At 43.6% G+C, this 20456-nt stretch overlaps 1 protein-coding gene across 2 annotated transcripts; it reads left to right on the forward strand.

Annotated features, from left to right (window-relative positions):
• Nucleotides 1-205: 205 nt before the first annotated feature.
• Nucleotides 206-19610, forward strand: PDZD9 (PDZ domain containing 9). Of its 2 annotated transcripts, XM_027126682.1 has the most exons (5): nucleotides 206-782; nucleotides 5553-5795; nucleotides 7666-7845; nucleotides 14190-14379; nucleotides 19043-19610. In XM_027126682.1, exons 2-5 carry the CDS (start codon nucleotides 5765-5767, stop codon nucleotides 19437-19439), a joined length of 798 nt encoding a protein of 265 aa, XP_026982483.1. In that variant the 5' UTR covers nucleotides 206-782; nucleotides 5553-5764; the 3' UTR covers nucleotides 19440-19610. The 2 variants fall into 2 exon arrangements, 1 of the variants encoding a protein (XP_026982483.1); XR_003437088.1 differs by lacking the exon at nucleotides 14190-14379 and having other exon boundaries at nucleotides 19043-19146.
• Nucleotides 19611-20456: the final 846 nt, after the last annotated feature.

Below are 20456 nucleotides of genomic sequence, written 5' to 3' on the forward strand. Positions count from 1 at the left end.
CGGCGCGGCCCGCACAGCCGGAACCGCCGCCCGCCCCGGAACTGCTCGGCCCGCCCGCCCCTCACCCGGAAGCGAAGCCGCGGCGCTGGCGAGGCCGGCTCCGGGTCCTGCCCGGCGACGAGCCCGTTGCGACCTCTCGGTCCTGCCCTGGCACGCGACCCGGACCCTCCGGCGCTCCCGCCTGGGGCCCCGCTCCGCCTGACTTCTCCTCGGCCGCCCGCCTCGCTGTCCTGGACAGGGCAGGAGCCGCCTGTCTTCAGCAGGAGGCGGCCCCGAGCCCGCGGAGGGAGTCGGTGACAACGCCTTGTCACCTTGTGTTACCATTGCCTCTGCCCTATCTGTCAGCCCCGGGACTGCGCCTTTTAGGAAATGGCTATGGACACCTGCTGTGCGTCAGGCACTGTAGCTGTAGGTGCTGGGGCTGCTGGAGTGGACCTGAGAGAGAAAGTTTTCGTTCTCAGGAAGCTTACCTCCTGGTGGGGAAGAAACGGAAACTGTTAAAAACTGATCTTTAAAATAAAGATAATGTTAGGTGTTGATCTATTAATTAAGTTGGGGGTCGGTCTGATGGGGGGTTTAGGGGGCGGCGATGGTACATAGGATAATCAGGGAAGGAAGGTTACACGGAGAACGCCAGGTTCATAAAAACCTGATCTATGAAGATCTGGGCAAGACTGTTCCAGACAGAGGGAAAAGGAAGTGCAAAGGACATTCGGGGAGCGGGCAAGGAAGAGGTTGGCCTGTTCAAGGAACCGCAATATATCCTGTGTGGCTGGAGAGTGGTAAGAAAAGACAGAGGTGGGCAGAGACCAGATGTAGGACTTTAAGAGCCATGATAAAGAGTTTGGATTGTGTTCTAAATGCAACGGGAAGGCACCGGAGGGTTTAGAACATGAGAGTGACAAGGGCTTATTTAATCTGTAAAGAGAGTGTCGATTGTAAGTGGGGAGGGGCAAAAATGAAAGCAAGGATACCAGTTAAGAAGCACAGTAGTCCAAGAGAGAGAGAAATGTAGCTTTAGCTAGGATGAGAGTAGTGAAGATAGGGGATGATGGGCAGATTGGCTGTTTTGTAGGCAGAGGGAAGGACTTGCTGATAAACGGGGGAAGGGTTGAAAGAAAGAGAGGACTCAGGGAATGACTCCTAAATTTTTGGCCTGAGTAATGGGGTGTTTGATGATACTGTTTATTGAGGTGGGATGTGGGGAGGGGCTTAGCTTGGATGGAGAATCAGAAAATAAACAAGACATTGGCATAATTTATTAGCAATACAGATGGCCTACCATATACAGTTTTGCTATCTAGTGGAGATTTCCTTTTCTTCCATGGCTCATGGACTAAACCACCATTAACCCTGACTTTGAGTCCAGCTCTTTCCTTCCCAGTTAGTTCCCCATGAGACGCTCATTTTCTCCATAAACGCCACCTAGGTCATCTCTAGAAAGACCTAGAAGAGTGACATCTGTCTCTATTTTTGGAATGCCTACATGTCCACAGAACTCAGCAAGTTTCAAATTCCACCAATCCAACAGCCTTGCAGAAGTGCACAGAGTTATCAGTATCACCACATAGATTGGGCAAGGAAGTTTGATTGCTAGCCTGCAGACTTTCCTGTCCAAACATTGGTCTCTTGGGGGTGGGGGGTAGTTTTTTATTATTATTATTAAACCATTCATTTTTCCTCTGCCACAGAAACTGATACAAGCTGATTTATATGTTCCAGGGATTTAGACATAATGCATATCACATTACTGCAGGAGGTTTCACTGTTTATTGTTGTTTAAACACTGGAGAAGTTTGGTGGAGTCATATTCTTGGCTTCTTTCTGGTGTTTCTGTTGCCAAGTAATAGAAGAAACTCCAACTATACAGTCCTGAATTCTCAAATAATATCCACTGATGTTCACTACTGGGCAGTTGATGAGAATCCTAGGGTGAAATGTTGGAACATTTACCTATTCTAACTCCAGCTAACTGGAACTATGACTTGATTCTTGTGTTTAAACAATACAAGTATAAATCCCTCCTTCTACCCAGGCATCCCTTCCTGGTCCCTCCAGCCTTTGCCCCTCCACGAAATGTTCTGGATCTAAGATTAAAGCATAAAAACAACCAGTACACAGTTAAAAGGATTTAAAACATTTTTTTAACCAGATTAATAGCTGCATATCACTACAGACAATAGTCACCTATCCCATTCCTTACCAACAAGGATGTGGGGTGGGTGGCATGGGTAGGACCAAATACTCTGTTTACAGATTTCCCATTAATCCCATTAATTTGGGGCTGTTTTTAGCCCCAAGTCTCATTCTTGCTTGCCAATGTACCTAGTGTTTCAAAGTCTCAAGTCTCTCAGGACAGGACAGATCAATTCTGTTCTCCTCTATATCTCAATCTAGATTTTAATAGAGACAAACCCTAGGAGTTAGGGACAGGTGGCGTGATGGAGTAAAAAGAATACAGAACCATATTTTAGTCCTGCCTGTGCTACTGACTTGAACTTGGGAAAGTCACGTCACCTCTCTGGGCCTCTTTCCCCTATCTGACCAACAGACTCCTAGAGTCAGGCACTCTGCTTCAGTGATAGAACTTCCCCATCCTCTCACCCCTAAGCAAACCAGCTAGGGCTTTTCTATTCAGAGAGAGGATGAGCCATGAGGCTACTTAAGGCAGAAAAGCCTTGAGGACCCGGAAGAACATAGAAGGCCCCCAGGAGGGAGCTATGCTGGCAGCCTGAAGTCATAAATAGTCATTCCGTGGTTGTTAAAGGGCCGTGAACACAGCGTGCTTTATGGTGATGGATGGTAGGCTTCAGCCCAGCAGAGGCTGAATCCAAATGGGACCTCAGGGAAAGCTGTGGAGGGGAGTGTGCAATCACTCTTCTCTTTAAGGAGGATCTTTGACCTGACAGGATGGAGAACACACTACCTCCCTGGAGGTTAAGTTTACCATCCAGGCTAAGAATGTGGTGGATGCACCACATGTGTTCACCTGGGGTTTCTGGGACTCGACAAAACAAAAGAGCTAAATCCAGAGGTTAACAGTCTGTGCCTTGAGCTCAAGTCTCATTTAGTCTCACGGATTGGGTTCTGCTGGAGCTGACTTGGAGACAAGAGATTATTGTCTACTGTGCAGGAAGTTTATTAGGGTGTGCTCTTAGGATCAACTCCTGTGGGGGAAGGGAAGGAAGCAGGACTGGACAGAGGGAGCAGTTTGACTGTGGTGCAGTCACAGGAGGCTTTGGCAGGGCCCAGGGGGAGCTCTGAAGCTGGGATGGCTGTTCTGAGTTGGAGTAAAGGGGCCAACCAAGCCTTTGTATCTCTGCATGGACCAGTCATTGGATGTTAGTCATGGGGCATGACCTTGGGTAAGGCGGCTCTCCAGCCAAGGACAATTCCTTGAGAGAGCTGACAGCTGAGAGCAGTCAACCTACAACCTCCCCAAGAGCTGGGGCCTAGGTTCTCCTGTCCTGAAAGGGGACTAGGCATGACAGTGCGGCACTTGCAACAGTGCACCCATTGTGCTGCACAGATCCACTTGCTTCTTTTTCTATTCTGAAAGCAGCACCTTTAGGACCCTGGTGGACGTCTTTTCCTGTGGGAAACTTATAAGAGGAAAGTTAGTGGGACAAAGTATAGCTCTTGCTGCTGCTGCTGCTGCTGTAGCTCACCTTAAGGTGTAACTGACATACTCATCATTTCCCTCCTCTCCTATCCATCCTAGGTTCCTCTCACCCTCTGCTAGCACCTCTATACTTCTCAGGCTGTGGCTACTGTTTTTGTCCATTTACTGTAAAATAGGCCAAAGGAGAACTAAGAGACACCAGGTGGATCATGTGGGTGCCACATCATTCCATTTTACTACTCGTGAAAAACTGAACAATCTTAGTGCCTCCCTGTGCTGAAGGCTACGTATGCTTCTCCTCTACTGGGGATGGGGTCCTCATTATTACCTGGGCAGCAGGTCCAGCTCCAAAATCCCATCTTAGCATCTACTCTTTCCTGTTGTCCCTGGCACAAGCTGTTGCAGGTTGGGTTCTCTGGGAAATACTCTTGAGTTGCAGGACATTTATTGAGGAGTGCTCTTGGGACCCACATCTGTGGAAGGAGAGAAGGAAGCAGGATCTGGCAGAGGGAGAAGTCAGGTTGCAGTGCAGCCATAGGAGGACCTCAGCAGACCCTTTAGGGAGCTCTGAAGCTGGGATGTCCCTCTAGAGTTGTTCAAGTTGGGCTGAGGGAGCCAGGTTTTTTACCCTGCATTGATCAGTCACTGGATGCTAGCTGCCCCGGGTAGGTGTGATGTTGGGCAAGGGGTTCTCTTCAGCTAGTGGCAGGGTTGGGGTGGAGGGAAAGGAATAGGTTCTTCAGTCCTGAAGGGGGAATCTGGGCAGCACAGTATCCTTCAGCTCCACCAATCAGTGTGATCTTGGCATTCACAATAAAGAGCTTTCAGTCTGGGATGGAGGGAAGGTGGATGGACCCTGTGTGCCAGGCACTGATATGCTCCCCTCATAGGACCTTAAATGCTGATGTGCTTTATTCCTTCAAACTCTCACCATTCTCTACCGATAGGAAAATGGAGGAAAAGGATGCATTTCATAATAGAATTAATTTCGTGTCTGGACAGAAGCCTTGCCAGACTGGAGGAGGAAACAGGCGATCTATCACAAGGCGCTACCTGCAGGAGATGCCTTGATGTTGAGAGTAACAGGGAATGGGATGACTCTTTGCATTTCCTCTGTCGCAGCCACTACAACACAAGATTTATCCAACCGGAAATCTGCCCTGGTTTATTGTCTGGGTAGAGCCACAGAAACAGCTGAATAAGCTGGGACCTCCCAGTTTACCATGGAAATCTTTGCACACTAATAGGTGCTTGATTACTATTTGCTGAAGGCATGAACACAAGAGGCTTTGCCTTTCTGTTTCATCAGAGTGGGGATGACAATAGGACCTACTACATTACATTGTTTTCTATTTCTTCTAGAATTTATTTTTGATACTTCATACTTTCCTAAAATTGTCCACTCCATCTGCTTTTTAAATCTAAGTTCCAAGAGCATAGAGCCCTTGCTTGTTTTGTCTACTGTTGTGTCCCCAGCATCAGCAAAAACCACAGAGCGGGCTTCCAGTAAATATTTGCTGTATGAGTAAACGTGTCTGGGGGAGGAAGAATTATTTTGGAAAAAAAAAGAAGGAAGAATTAATTCCTCTCCTAATCGTGACTCATTTTCTTCAGGTCACCCTTGGCCTTTTCTTATTCAAAACATCCGTGAAAAAAGGGCAGTTCCAAAGCAGTTGGCGCGGTTGATATAACAGTATTTGAAAACACCATTATCGGGAGCGCAGCAGGGCATGTGTGCTCTTGTATGAACTAGCTATGATCTTCCTCCGTAGACCATTCACATCTTTGAGACACCCTCCTCTGGGCTTCCTCCACCGTCTCCATTTCCGTTTCCCAAGAATGGGTGAGGAACCCACTGAGCCAGGCACTGTGCTAGTCCGTAGAAGTTTTGTTTTTCTGCACCAAAATTTTCACATACTGCGTTTTCCAGGGTCCACTGGAGACCTTGTGGTGACCGCACTGCAGCGCAACGTCTGGGCGACGTTGTCGCAGCGTCCCCTGGGGGCCAGCCCGAGATCTCCTCGCCGCCCGCGGTCGGCCTTCAGTGCGCCGGCTCCCGGAGGGTTCCAAACAGTTGGGGGTTGGACTGACTCCAGCTTCGGTTCCGGGAGACCCTCCTGATCGGCCTGCCGTCCCGGAGCCATGAAGAAGGCCGTCCACAAAAGCGTTAACGGTAACTGGGTGATGTCCTAGGGACCAAGACTTCTTCACTTTTCCTCCTCTGTAAAATGGGAAAGTCACACTCTTGGGCCTCTCACGATCATTTGTTTACCAAACTATAATTTACATACAGGAAGAGCCCCCCCCCCCTTTTTAGTGTACAGCTTTGTGAGTTTTGATAATCATATACCCACGTTTAACCACCACCACAATCAAGGTGTGGAGGTCTCACCACCCCCAAAATTACCTTGTGATGAAGCCCCTTTGCTGCCAGTGCCTTTCGCCACCCCAGTTCCTGACACTCCTGATTGTTTTCTACAGTTTTGCCCTTTCCATGGAGAATGTCACAAAAATGGAATCATATGGTATGGAGTCTTCTGAATCTGGCTTCTTTCACTTAACACTGCTGTCTTTTGAGACTGGGCTTCATAGTAGATTATATCATGAGCACTTTAATTTGCAAGCTGAGGTTGGAACTCAGACCCTGTCTATGATGCCAGTTCTCTGTTTGCTCAGGAGCCAGAGGCTCGAGGAGGGGATGACCTGTAATCCTGGAAAGTCTTGAAGATGGTACCTTCTTTATACTAGGTTACTTTATTTTCCAGACAGAGAGCATCTCTGGTTTGGGGGAGGGTGAGGTTGGAGATAGGCAAGGACACTTGCTTGGAGTCGAAAGGGCCATGAAACCGCCCAGCTCCCTGCAGCTGGAGATGTGGGAGCATGGGAAGCCCCTCCCCCAGGAGTGGGGAGGACTCCTGGGCCCCCCAGACACCACAGTCACATGGATTTGGCAAGGTAGCAGTTTGTCACTTCTCCTTAAGGGAAAGTGTTGTGTGTGTGAAATGCTGGAAGAGTGTGCTGAGAACAAGTTTCCCCAGAAGCTTCCTGTAGACTGAAAATGAGTCTCCTCAGAAGCTTCCTCTTGGGGGAAAAGAACTTGTTGTTTTAAATCACTCCTCCATCTTTGAAACTTTTCTTGTGAGATTTAGTTTTGTAGAAAACATACTTCAACACCTCCCTACCCATTTTTCCTGGATTTTCCTCCCAAATGCTTTTTTTCTACTGTCCATTTCCACTGACATTGCTTGGGTGACATGCTCTGGGTGAACGCAGTAACTCATTTCTCACTTCCACTCTGGACTCCACAATCCATATAAGAGCCAGAGGTTTTTGTTTGTGTGTTTCTTTGAAGGCAGACCTTAGCTTGTCCTGCTGAAATTGCTTCTAAGCTTTTCCAGTGAGGTAAACCTGCCAAGCAGCCTGTCTGCTCTGCCTTTGCCCCTCCTGCCTGCCCCCTACTGGTCTCCTTTATGTTCTTTCCTGTCTCAGAATCTTGATCTAATTTGCTCTCTCCCATCCTACTTTGCTTACAGCTTTCCTGTTGGTCTTTTCGACCTCAATTCAGATTTAACCTCCTCTGTGAAGCCTTGACCCGCCTTCCTCACGGGAGATGTTAGCCTGGTGGTCACCCTCAGAGCTCTCTGAACTTTTCCTTCATAGCATGTGTCACAGTTTGTTGTTCTAAATATGTTTACATGATTCATTGATATTTGTCTCAGCCACTAGGCTAGAAGATCCATGAGGGCAAGAAACACTTACGTTTCCTAGCACACTGCCCGTATCAATAACTATTTGTTAAGTGAATGGATAATAATAACTAACATTAATTAAACATTCACAGTGTGCTAGGCACTGTGCAAAAGCCCTTTAACTATCTCCTTTAATTTTCATAACAACCCTCTGAGTGGGCATTTTTATTATCATCACTTTACTGATGAGGAACCTAAGGAAGAGAGAGGTTGAGTAACTGCCCCAAGGGTCTGGCTTTCTACTGTCATGCTGATGTCTAGGTGAAGGACTAAAACACATCTCTCCTTTTTTAGAAAGACAAATCGGCCTCAAGGTCAAGCCATCTGTACACAACTTGAGCAAAACTCAGGAGACCAGACTCACTGTGGGCAGCCTGGGATTAGGCCTGATCATCATCCAGCATGGGCCCTACCTTCAGATCACCCACCTCATTAAGAAGGGGTCTGCAGCCAGTGATGGAAAACTCCAGCCAGGTGACTGTGCTTTCCCCATGCCTCCCAAACACTCCACCGCTTTCTCTCTCCCATCTGCCTTCAGGGAGACTCAGGTTTCACTGTAACAATGATAATGATGACATTGTTTGAGAGCTTTCAATGGGCAGGCCAGTTGGTATTACTTGTATAACCTTCGCTGTTGGGCATTTTTATTCATTGAATTCTTACAATAACCCTCTAGGTAGGAGCTATTATTGCCCTTTTACAGGTGAGGAAACTGAGGCTCAGTGAGACTGAGTTCCTTGTCGAGGTTCACCCCCATCTAGCACGTGGGATTCATATACAGGCACAGCGTCACTCCAGCGTTTATGGCTCTCTGTGGATAAAGCTTTCTTCTTTTGTAGGCAGTATTAATCATCATTAACATTTAGAAGCATGATCTTATTTCACCTTCCTGGCAATCCCTGAGGTAGATTCTACATTAAAAAAATTTTTTTTTAATTTTTTAATAGACCTTTATTAGAGTATAATTGCTTCACAATACTGTGTTAGTTTCTGTTGCACAGCAGAGTGAATCAGCCATATGCATACATATATCCCCATATCCACTCCCTCTTGAGCCTCCCTCCCATCCTCCCTTTCCCACCCCTCTAGGTCACTGCAAAGCACTGAGCCGGTCTCCCTGTGCTATGCTGCTGCTTCCCACCAGCCAACTATTTTACATTCGGTAGTGCCTATATGTCAATGCTACTCTCACTTCACCCCAGCTTCGCCCTCCCACCCCATGTCCTCAAGTCCATTTTCTATGTCTATCTCTTTATTCCTGCCCTGCACCTAGGTTCATCAGTACCATTTTTTTTTTTTTTTAGATTCCATATATATGCATTAGCATATGGTATTTGTTTTTCTCTTTCTGACTTACTTCACTCTGTATGACAGACTCTAGGTCCATCCACCTCACTGCAAATAACTCAGTTTTGTTTCTTTTTATGGCTGAGTGATACTCCACCGCATCTATGTGCCACATCTTCCTTATGCATTCATCTGTCGATGGACATTTAGGCTGTTCCATGTCCTGACTATTGTAAACAGTGCTGCAATGAACATTGTGGTACATGTCTCTTTTTGAATTATGGTTTTCTCAGGGTATATGCCCCGTACTGGGATTGCTGGGTAATATGGTAGTTCTCTTTTTAGTTTTCCAAGGAATCTCCATACTATTTTCCATAGTGGTTGTATCAATTTACATTCCCACCAACAGTGCAAGAGGGTTCCCTTTTCACCACACCCTTTGCAGCATTTATTGTTTCTAGATTTTTTGATAATGGCCATTCTGACCGGCATGAGGTGATACCTCATCATAGTTTTGATTTGCATTTCTCTAATAATTAGTGATGTTGACCATCTTTTCATGTGCCTCTTGGCCATCTGTATGTCTTCCTTGGTGAAATGTCTATTTAGGTCTTCTGCCCATTTTTTAACTGGACTGTTTGTTTTTTTGCTATTGAGCTCCATGAGCTGTTTGTATATTTTGGAGATTAATCCTTTGTCGGTTGTTTCAGTTGCAAATATTTTCTCCCATTCTGAGGGTTGTCTTTTTGCCTTGCTTTGGTTTCCTTTGCTGTGCAAAAGCTTTTAAGTTTAATTAAGTCCCATTTGTTTATTTTTGTTTTTATTTCCATTACTCTAGGAGGTGGGTCAAAAAAGATCTTGCTGTGGTTTATGTCAGAGAGTGTTTTTCCTATGTTTTCCTCTAAGAGTTTTATTGTGTCTGGTCTTACATTTAAGTCTTTAATCCATTTGGAGTTTATTTTTATGTATGGTGTTAGGTAGTGTTCTAATTTTATTCTTTTACATGTAGCTCTCTGGTTTTCCCAGCACCACTTATTTAAGAAGCTTTTCTCCATTGTATATTCTTGCCTCCTTTGTCATAAATTAGGTGCCCATATGTGCATGGGTTTATCTCTGGGCATTCTATCTTGTACCATTGATCTAGATTTCTGTTTCTGTGCCAGTACCATACTGTCTTGATTATTGTAGCTTTGTGGTATAGTTTGAAGTCAGGGAGCCCGAGTCCTCCAACTCCGTTTTTCTTTTTCAAGATTGCTTTGGCTGTTTGGGGTCATTTGTGTTTCCATACGAATTGTAAAATTCCATATGAATTTTTTGTTCTAATTCTGTGAAGAATGCCATTGGTAGTTTGATAGGGATTGCATTGAATCTGTAGATTGCTTTGGGTAGTATAGTCATTTTCACAATATTGATTCATCCAATCCAAGAACATGGTATATTCCTCCATCTGTTTATGTCATCTTTGATTTGTTTCATGATTGTCTTATAGTTTTCTGAGTACAGGTCTTTTGCCTCCTTAGGTAGGTTATTCTTAGGTATTTTATTCTTTTTGTTGCAGTGGTAAATGGGAGTGTTTCCTTAATTTCTCTTTCTGATTTTTCGTTGTTGGTGTATAGGAATGCCAGAGATTTCTGTGCATTAATTTTGTATCCTGCAACCTTACCAAATTCCTTGATTAGATTCTATATTAAACCACCTTACAGAGAAGGAATCAGATATTTAGTAACTTGTACCTTGTCACACCAAGGAGTGGGGATTTGAACCCTCTCTGTTACACTCTTTGTCAGTACTGCCCTGCTTCTCTTGGCTTTGGGTGAATGAATTTTCCATCCAATTCAAGACGTTTTCCCAGTGCCTACTCTGGGCCTGGTGCTGTGCTCAGGAGTCAGGGACGCACAATGGGATGGTAAGGTGGTGGGAAGGAAAGACCATTCAGTGGGAGCTGGCCTGAATTCAGGCCCAGGCTCTGCCACTTTCTAGTTCTGTGACCTTGGACAAAGTCCCTTAACTTTCCTGGCCTTAGTCACCTCATCTCTAAATTGGGATAATACCACCTTTGTCAGAAGTTGCTAGGATTTGATGAGATAATCTTTATGAAAGTGCTTTGAGGACTACAGTGCTATGGAAATACTGGCAGTAATTTCTCTTAGGCTGTTCTTACTTAGAGATTCTTTAGACTGGTATCTTTTTCGTTGTTAACCAAAAATGATTGTGGTACAGGAGCCCCCAGTGGATTAAACCACTGGTTTGCAACTCTGGTTACCTATTAGAATCGCCTGGAGGCCTTTTAAAGCAAAAATGCCTTGGCCCCATGTCCCCAGAGGTTCTGATTCAATTGGTTTGGCTTTGGGGATAGGGCAGTTCATGGTTTAAAAGCTCTTCAGGTGATTCTAATTGCAGCTAGGGTTAGAAGCAATGGATTAAAGAATTAAGTAGATCAATGATGCTATCACAAAAGTTTACCTCACCTTAAAATCCAAAGCATTTTCTCCACATAGAAAATGGTGCTGGGGAACAAACTGACAGAAAGAGAGTTCTGGACGCTCCAGACCAAAAGAACTCTAGGCCAGGTCCCATGGGCCTTTTCTGCTTGTTCTCCTTAGCTTCTCTGGGGTCAGGGGACAGATGCTGGTTGATAACCGGAGTGCACACTCACTAGAGTGGGACAGGAGTATGCTTTCATGCACATGAAACAGGAGCTCCTGGTGGGGCTACAGTTAGTAGGCTCCTGGAGGTCAGAGGCAGTCTTGAAATCACCTTTTAAATCCACAACTTACCTACAGCACTGGCACATTTATTAGGTCTGTGTTTGATAAGTGAATAGCAAGTGAGTATTTGTCCTAGGCATTTTGCAAGGTGTTTCCACATCTATTATCTCATTTAATCTTGGCAACACTCCTGGAAGGTAGATAACAAAACATAGAGCCTTAGAGAGATGAAGTAATTTGTTCAATACAGAGGTAAGTGGGTGGTCAGAGCTGAGACTTGAAACCATATCTGCTTAGAAAGCCCATACCTTTGACTAGAAAAGAGATTTCAATAGAGAATAAGTCCAGGGCCCCAAATCTCTTCATGACAAGTCAGCCACTTCTCTTCAAGGTCTAGGTTTCAAAGACTCTGTAACTCAGTCCTTTTGACAATAATTATGAGATTCTGAGAGGTGATGAACCTGATGTTTTTTTGACCCCATTACCTCCCAGCCCCATTATTTCTCATTCATGTGCTTTGAATTTCTCTCTTTTTGGTGTTTAATAATAGGGCTTCATCTTGATTTCCTAATTAGTTTATTCTGGCTAAACTTTAAAATCCTTTTGGCTAGTATAGCTTTAGCAAACTCTGATATCCAGAGTCTTATTAATATAGCTTTTTCTCCCTTTTCGTGGAGAAATTAATATAGCTTTGAAGGTAAATACAAGTCATGCACTGGTCACCACCCTCACTAGGCCACATTCATTCAATAAGCCTTTCCTGAATGCCTGCTCTGTGTAGGCATCCTGCTAGGCGCTGTGGTATAATGATGAACCAGACATACATGGTCTCTAACCACACAGAGCTTATGGAATTTACAGCCTAGTTTGTAGAGATGGTAGTGGCTTGGCTGCTGCAAAGTTGATTAAATATAGGTAATCGAGACAGTTTATATAATGTGGTTCCTATAGCCCATTAAATCAGAAAGAAAATGTATAATGTTGATATACATAAATACTAAATTGGTGTTTCTTTATGAAAGGCAACGTTAATGTCTATTGCCAGAGTACTCACATTCACACAAAGATATGTCTGGTTTACAGCCAGGAGGGTCAGGGAATTAAGCTGTTTATTTTCTGCCCTCATGATAAAAGTCACCCTTTAACAACATAATTAAGCAGAATGACAAGCCATAAACACTCCTTTTAAGATTAGGCAAGTAAGCTCATCCAGTGAGGTTTTCTTCCTCCCCCCACCATTTTAATTAACCTCCACAGGGTGAACAGTTTTAGATCACACAATCTGCAGGTTGCCGGGAGAAGCCCTATTTCATTCTGAAGTTAGCCCCAGCTATTTTTAAAGACCAAAGCAAAAGGTTTTCTTCACCCTTCTAAGTATTCATTTTCTTTAATACTGTGAACTTTTGTTGCTGATAGGATCTAGCACTATGGAAATTTGTCCTTGGCATTCCTTGGAGGCTTCCTTTGGGATCAGCATAATTCCCAATTATAGCACAGTGGGGAGCAGTATCAGAGCATGTACTTCATCTTGACTCTTTTCTCCTCTGAGGTTAGGCTTCAGCTGTCTTTGAGGTTGATTGAGGGGTCTCTAGCTTCCCATGCACAGAGAGGTGAACATGTCCTTTGGGACTCATTGGGGTCACTTTATCCGATGTTAGCTATAAGGTATCCATGACCATTTGGCAGGATGTTGGCAAGAGCTGATGACTAAGATTTTACCCCATGTGAGTCTGTCTGTCCTTAAAAAGCAATTTCCCTGTATTCCTTCCTCTCTTGCTGAATGCCCTTGTAGTAGTCAGAGGTCTTCAATGCAAGCAATAGAAAAGTTCTGTTAAGGCATTGGATTTAGAACACTGAGTCTGACAGAATTGCCAGAAAGCCTGGAGAACCAGGTTTGGAAAATGGTGAGAGAACAAAGGGCCATGGAAACTGGGTGCTCCTGTCACCTCTCTGCATCTCCCGCTCCAGGTTCAGTGACCCAGGGAGACTGACAAATAACTGGACCTAGTTTACATGTTCATGCCCTAGCTGCTGCGTACAAGTGAATAACTGGTCTTTTTAACATCCAGTTTGGAGGTCCAGGAGCTTGCTGTCAAGATGTGGTTCTCTTCCTATCTGCTGGGGGCTCAGGAGCTCCATGGTTGGCCATCACCCTCCCCTGTCTGTTCAGCACTGTGCTATGGTAGGGGACCTAGCTGTCAAATCCCTTTGAGCTGACATACTCTCTGTATACATAGCTTAAACTTAATTACAGCATGCTAATTGTCCAGTGTTTCATGTAGAATTACTTGCTCAACGAATACTATGTAAGGGCAAACATTAAACTGAAAGGCTTGATGTTTAATATGGTCTGCTTACTGTGAAGGGCATTGGAAATGGCCAGGCAGGTATAATAGAAAGGTCATTTATTCACTTAGTGTTAAGTGGTTTTTTCTTTAATAGTAATAGCCATTTATTTTACTTGAAACACATTTTTAGAATCCTAAAGGATGATTCAGATTATAAATGGTTTTTAGCCTCTGTCACACCAAGGACTTTAGAAGTGTTGTAAAAACGTGCTACAATATCTACCATCACACTATTAAGAAACATCTTGCATGTATTCTTCATTATTCAGAGGATACTTATGTCACTAAGAGGGTCATTTTTATTAAATAAAGGCTGAAGCCTGGCTTTGGTTCAAAATGAACCAACAATATGAACCCATAAAATGAAATACCTCACCCCCCCAAAAAAAAAAAAAACATCGCACAATAAAGCCAGAAATGGTATGATCCTTTTAAACCATTATCTTAATTTTACCAATTTTTTTTCCTTTTTCAGGTGATGTTTTGATTACTGTTGGCTATGCCAATGTGTTAGGATATACTCTTCGAGAATTTTTAAAGCTTTTGCAACATATCACCATAGGAACAGTGCTACAAATCAAGGTTTACCGAGATTTTATTGACATACCCCAAGAATGGCAAGAAATATATGATTTAATCCCTGAGACCAAATTCCCAATTACACAGTAAGTAGTTAAGTTTAGGAAATCTTTGTTATACTACAGAATTCCCCAGGGTCTATGAAGTAGAGTCTTAGTTTAATGTGAGAACTATCAGTTGGACCATGTAGGAGGGATTGATGACACTGCCACAATTTAGTGGGTTTCTAAGTCCTTTTGCAAAGTACAATCTGTAGGACCTAATATGAGGCAGAATGATAAAGGCAAGAGCCTTTGACATGGAGTTTAAAAAAACACCAAACTATCCAATGGCAACTCCACCTCCAAACTTACATGCGTGACTCTGCCTTTTCCAAAGTTAGCCCTTAAACGTGTGCTGTGAATCCCATTTCCTCGTTTGTCTCCGGCATATTCTACTTCTCTCTCTGGATCCTTCCCAATAACATTTAAGCCCTTTTAAAACCTCTACCATCTTAGCAAACCCCACCTAATTCCACTCTCCTCTCCTTTCCCTTCCAGCCACTGCCCTGTCCCTTGACTCCAAACCCATTGAAAGAGCTGTACTAGACTTTGCCATTTCCTCAGGAGACACCATTTCCCCCCTCAGTGCAGGCCTTGGCTGAGTCCTTTTTCCCAGGGTCACCTACAACCTTCATGCTGCTGATTTCAGTGGACTCTTCTCAGTCTTTATTTTGCTTGGCTTCTGAACAGCATTAGACACTGTATATACTCAACTCTGGTTGAAACATCATGTTCCCCAGACTTCTGGGATACCATACTCCCATGATTTTCCCATTTCCTCTAGTCACTTCCTCTTGATCTCCTTTTACCCAACCTCGGAGTTCCTCAAGGTTTAATCTTTGGCTTTCTTCTCTCAATCTCCTAAGCAAACTCCTTGATTTTTCTAAAAATAGAACTACCATATGACCCAGCAATCCCACTACTGGGCATATACCCTGAGAAAACCATAATTCAAAACGAGACATGTACCACAATGTTCACTGCAGCATGGAAGCAACCTAAGTGTCCATCGACAGATGAATGGATAGAGAAGATGTGGCACATGTATACAACGGAGTATTACTCAGCCATAAAAAGAAACGAAATTGAGTTATTTGTAGTGAGGTGGCTGGACCTAGAGACTGTCATACAGAGTGAATAAGTCAGAAAGAGAAAAACAAATACTGTATACTAACACATATATGGAATCTAAAAAAAAAAATGGTTCTGAAGAACCTAGGGGCAGGACAGGAATAAAGATGCAGATGTAGAGAATGGACTTGAGGACACGGGGAGGGGGAAGGGTAAGCTAGAATGAAGTGAGAGAGTGGCATGGACATATATACACTACCAAATGTAAAACAGATAGCTAGTGGGAAGCAGCCGCATGGCATAGGGAGATCAGCTCGGTGCTTTGTGACCACCTAGAAGGGTGGGATAGGGAGGGTGGGAGGGAGATGGAAGACGGAGGAGATCTGGGGATATATGTATATGTATAGCTGATTCACTTTGTTATAAAGCAGAAACTAACACAACATTGTAAAGCAATTATACTCCAATAAAGATGTTAAAAAAGAACTTGATTTCAGTGGTTTCTATTAGTATCCATAAATTAATAATTTTCAAATTGTATTATCTCCAAACTTGTATAAACATCCACTTGATATCTGCATTTGTATGTATCATAAACCCCTCAAACTCATTATGCCTAAAATCAAAAGCCAGCTTGCCACTGTCCTAGTGGAAGAACACTCACATAGTCAAACAAGTCAGAAATTTATGGGTTGTGCTTGATTTCTCCATCTCCCTTTTCTTTAAGTGACAAATTCAGTGCTCTGATGCAAGAGTGGTCCTCATTAATTCTGACCAGATTACTGACCACTAGTTGCTACAGCTGTGCACCTTTGCTTATTGGGATAGGCTCAAAGAAATATGGCTAGGGGCTTTACTAAGACTAAAAAATGGTCCATATTCCATAGACATTACTTTAGAGTCCAACTTGTGGCCCTAGGAACTGATATGGCCAGCAGATGTGCTTTGCTTGTCTTCCTCAGTGTTTTAAACACTGTAGAGAGAAAGGAGGATACGTAGGGGGGGGCTTTTCCAGGGGGCAGTAATAAGCTATTTCTTGACCTAGGCAGTAGCTACCAAGGTATTTATAATTTTCTTCATTCAACTTTTTTGCTTTTTTTTGTGTATTTCAAATTTTTTTTTTTTTTTTGTGGTACGCGGGCCTCTCACTGCCGTGGCCTCTCCCGTTGTGGAGCACAGGCTCCGGACGCGCAGGCTCAGCGGCCATGGCTCACGGGCCCAGCCGCTCCGCGGCATGTGGGATCTTCCCGGACTGGGGCATGAACCCGTGTCCCCTGCATCGGCAGGTGGACTCTCAACCACTGCGCCACCAGGGAGGCCCTCAAAAAAATTTTTAATGAAAAAATATTTGAATCGCTAAATTTACAAATCTAAGATTTCATGCAAAGAGTCTTTATCTCTGGTTTCTCCTGAAAAAACTAGAAGATGGGCTTGCATTCCCACACGGTGACAGTGGACTAGAGCTGGGCAGTTGTCCCCTTCAGATGAGGTACAGATTGGGGAAAAAATTCCCAATAACTAAGCCAATCCTGATTTGATTAAAAATCATTAATGATAATAGTGATAACTGCTTACTATGTGGTGGGCACTGCTTTACAAGCATTATACCATTTAATCCTCATGCCAATTCTTTTTATTTATCCTTGTTTTACAGATAAGAAAACTGAAGGCAATAGAGTGTATAAATTTGCCAGAGGCCACAGGGCTAAGTGGTATATGTCTGTCTCCAGAGCAGCAATGTCCAATAAGAACTTTCTGTGATAGTGGAAATGTTCTGTATCTGCATTATCCCATGTGGTAGCCACTAGCCACAGGTGTCTACTAACCCCTGAAATGTGAAGATTTGTAACTGAGGAATTTTAAATTTTATTCAAGTTTAACCAGTTTAAATTTAGCAGCCACACGTAGCTGGTGGACCTTGTATTGGGGAGTTCAGCTCCTGAACTTGAGCTCTTAACCATTTGCTTATAGAACAACTACATTCTAAGCTGAGTTTGAGATTCAGAATATTAAAAATCTAAGGACGGCAGTTTGACCATTCAAAAGCAAACACAGAACAGCACAACTTAAGTATGAGGCTAAAATCCACAAACTTAGGAACAATATCAATCATGTTCTGAATCCCTTTCTTAATTAAGCAAAGTGCTTGCAGCTAAGGCATTTTAGCATCTTACGTGGAAGAGGGCGGGGAAGGGGCAGAAGTGGAAGGAAAAGGCTTATTTGGTATGACTTCCTTCAGGAGCAAACAGCACTGTGTGCATAACGGAGAGAATACTCCATATGCTGCTCTGGGCAGGCCTAGTCGTATAAAAACTGTTTCCAGCTAACCCTGACCTCTGCTGGCTTGTGGCGTCACTATCTAATGCAGTTCAATAAGAACCTGGCTCTGCCGCCTGTCCTTGATGGTTATCTAATACAGTTACAAAGGATGTCCTTTGCACTCTGAAGGCAAACTGTTCTAGTCCTGAGATCTGAATCTCCTTGCACAGCACTAAATCAAGGATTAAAAGAAAATAGTACAATTAAGACTAGTGGCCCTTTGTAAAACTGACTCCACACCAACTGTCATTTCCAGAAGAGATAAACTTTAGGAAAAGCTTCAAAAGCTTAGGAGCAAATAAAACAGGCAGGCCTCCAAGGATGTTAGTGAAAACACCAGTAAGTCTGATAGCTTGGAGGGACTGGGGTAGGGAAGAAGTCTATTTCCTATTAGCAGCACAGAAAGTAACAGAGAAGGTAACCGAGGTTCATAATTACAAAGGTCTGGTTTTGGATCCGCTGGCAAATCCAGCACCAGAATGAGAGGTAGCAGGTAACAGACAGCATTTGTTCAGGAAAATAATAGCAGGTGCACGTGCTGCCATTAGAAAAGTTCATTAGAAAAGTTTGCTGTTGGCAAATTACAAAAAAAAAAGTCTTTACAAGTTTTTGGATGGCAACAGCGAGATGGAATAGTGAATGATGAGACACCTGGATAGAAGGTATTCTACAGATCCACATATGTAAACCCAGATGAGAAGCAAAGAATGATGCTCAGGGGAGGAAAGAAAAAGACTCAGATTAGCATGTTGAAGGTCTTTGAGGGCCATTATTTCTGGATGTCCCCTTGGAAATCAGTAATATTCTGTTATTGCCGACCCCATGTGACCCATGAAAACTGAGTTCTGTGGAGGAGATGGCCACATTGACCTGTCATTCTGTGTGAAGTGAAATTAACCCACCATTAAGGCCTGCTAATATTCTGGTCAATAGTCTGGCTTAAGTCTGTGCAAAGCTTTTTAAAGTAATGTGAAATAATTTAGGGCAGAATTTGATTTCCATTTAGGAATGGAAACAAATTTAAAGGTAATTTTTTTTTTGGCCGCATCTCGTGCCTTGTGGGATCTTAGTTCCCCTACCAGGGATTGAACCTGTGTCCTCGGCAGTGAAAGCTCAAGCCCTAAGCACTGGACTGCCAGGGAATTCCCTAAAGGTAATTTTAAAAAGAGAAAATTTTCAATAACACAGAAAGGTAGTGTTAAAGCTAAATTGTATTCTTTCTTTTACGAACCAAAGCAGGTTGTAAGACAATCTCTTAGGTGATAATGAATGTTCAGACATTAAGAATCCATTTCATTCACTATTCTTCTCATTTCAGCACAACAAAGAAAACTGAGGAGGCAAAAGATGACTCTTTCACAAGCAGTGATGACAATGAAGATGCAGTTTTAGATAAAAGACTTAAGTACTATAAATATCCACGGTCCACTGGGCATTACCCTGCAAGGAGACCGATGTCTATCTCCAGAGAATGGCATGGATATAAAAAGAAGAACTGTACTTTTAGTGTAGGAAAAGACAGTAACTGTGACGTGATGATTCACAGAGACCACAAGAAAGAAGTGAGGGCCCCTTCTCCATACTGGACAATGGTGAAGCAAGACGACGAAAGCTCCTCCTCCTCCTCGGCCTCCTCTACCTCAGATGCATTTTGGCTCGAAGACTATGCCCATGCTGAAAAGGGCAAGAGTGAACCTGTATCAAAAGTTGGTTAGGAGGCGACTTCCCTGGCCCCTTTCTCTCGGACCAATGAACCTCGCCCGGGAGCGTTCCCAAATAAAGCTTGCTTAAGTTCAAAAAAAAAAAAAAAAAAAAGTTGGTTAGGCAGCAGTTTGCAAATCTGTGACCACAGGAGCATTTGTCTTGAAAACACCCATTTTTTGTGCACTGCCATGTATACATTTGCTATACTTACAGGAATATGTACAGACTTAACATTTCTCTTTCACGAGTGTGTTGTAAAGCCTTTAGAGACCTTCTTCAGTGTGATATCCGAAGATTTCCTTGGGGTTTCACAGGCCTCACAATTATTCAGATCCTTAGGACCCTCCTTTCTGAGAAGAATGTCTCATCATTTAGAAAATGCAGCAGAGGAACCCAATATCAGAATGTGTAAACACAGTAGAGAATTTTACTCTTCAAGTATCACATTTTACTTTAGTTTCTCGTTTGTAAACTTCAAGTGCCCTACTTAAAAGAAATGAGATTTTTGCCTAGTTGTTCATACTAGTTTTTTTCCCCCTTTTCAGCCCCACTTTTACCTTTTTTTAAAAAATATTTATTTATTTGGCTGCACCGGGTCTTAGTTGTGGCATGTGGGATCTTTCATTGTGGTGTGCAGGCTCAGTAGTTGCGGCACAAGGGCTCTCTAGTTGTGGCACATGGGCCCTAGAGCGCTCGGGCTTAGTTGCCGCACAGCATGTGGGATCTTAGTTCCCCGACCAGGGATCCAACCCGTGTCCCCTGCACTGGAAGGTGGATTCTTAACCACTGGACCACCAGGGAAGTCCCCCTACTGTTACTTTGAATGTTGGGTTGATAGTTAATTACTTGAAAGAGATAGGATAGAAACAGATGAGGGAGAAGGCGAGGAAAAAAACCCACAAAATTCTGCCACAGTGAAGATAAAATGAAGCAGTGCGAATACAGGATATGACTGGCAGGGAATTTATATTTTTCACAAATAACTCTTTCGCAAAAAAGGCAAAAAAGGGGGTAAAACCCAGACCATT

The sequence above is a fragment of the Aethalodelphis obliquidens genome, unplaced genomic scaffold (genome assembly GCF_003676395.1).
Source record: "Aethalodelphis obliquidens isolate GAN/ISIS:26980383/991018 unplaced genomic scaffold, ASM367639v1 scaffold30, whole genome shotgun sequence".
NCBI lineage: Eukaryota > Metazoa > Chordata > Mammalia > Artiodactyla > Delphinidae > Aethalodelphis > Aethalodelphis obliquidens.

Coding starts and splice junctions, on each gene's coding strand:
- PDZD9 (XM_027126682.1), top strand. CDS start 5,765: ATGAAGAAGGCCGTCCACAAAAGCGTTAACG. Junction 5,796..7,665: donor CGTCCACAAAAGCGTTAACG/GTAACTGGGTGA, acceptor CTCCTTTTTTAG/AAAGACAAATCGGCCTCAAG. Junction 14,380..19,042: donor ACCAAATTCCCAATTACACA/GTAAGTAGTTAA, acceptor TTCTCATTTCAG/CACAACAAAGAAAACTGAGG.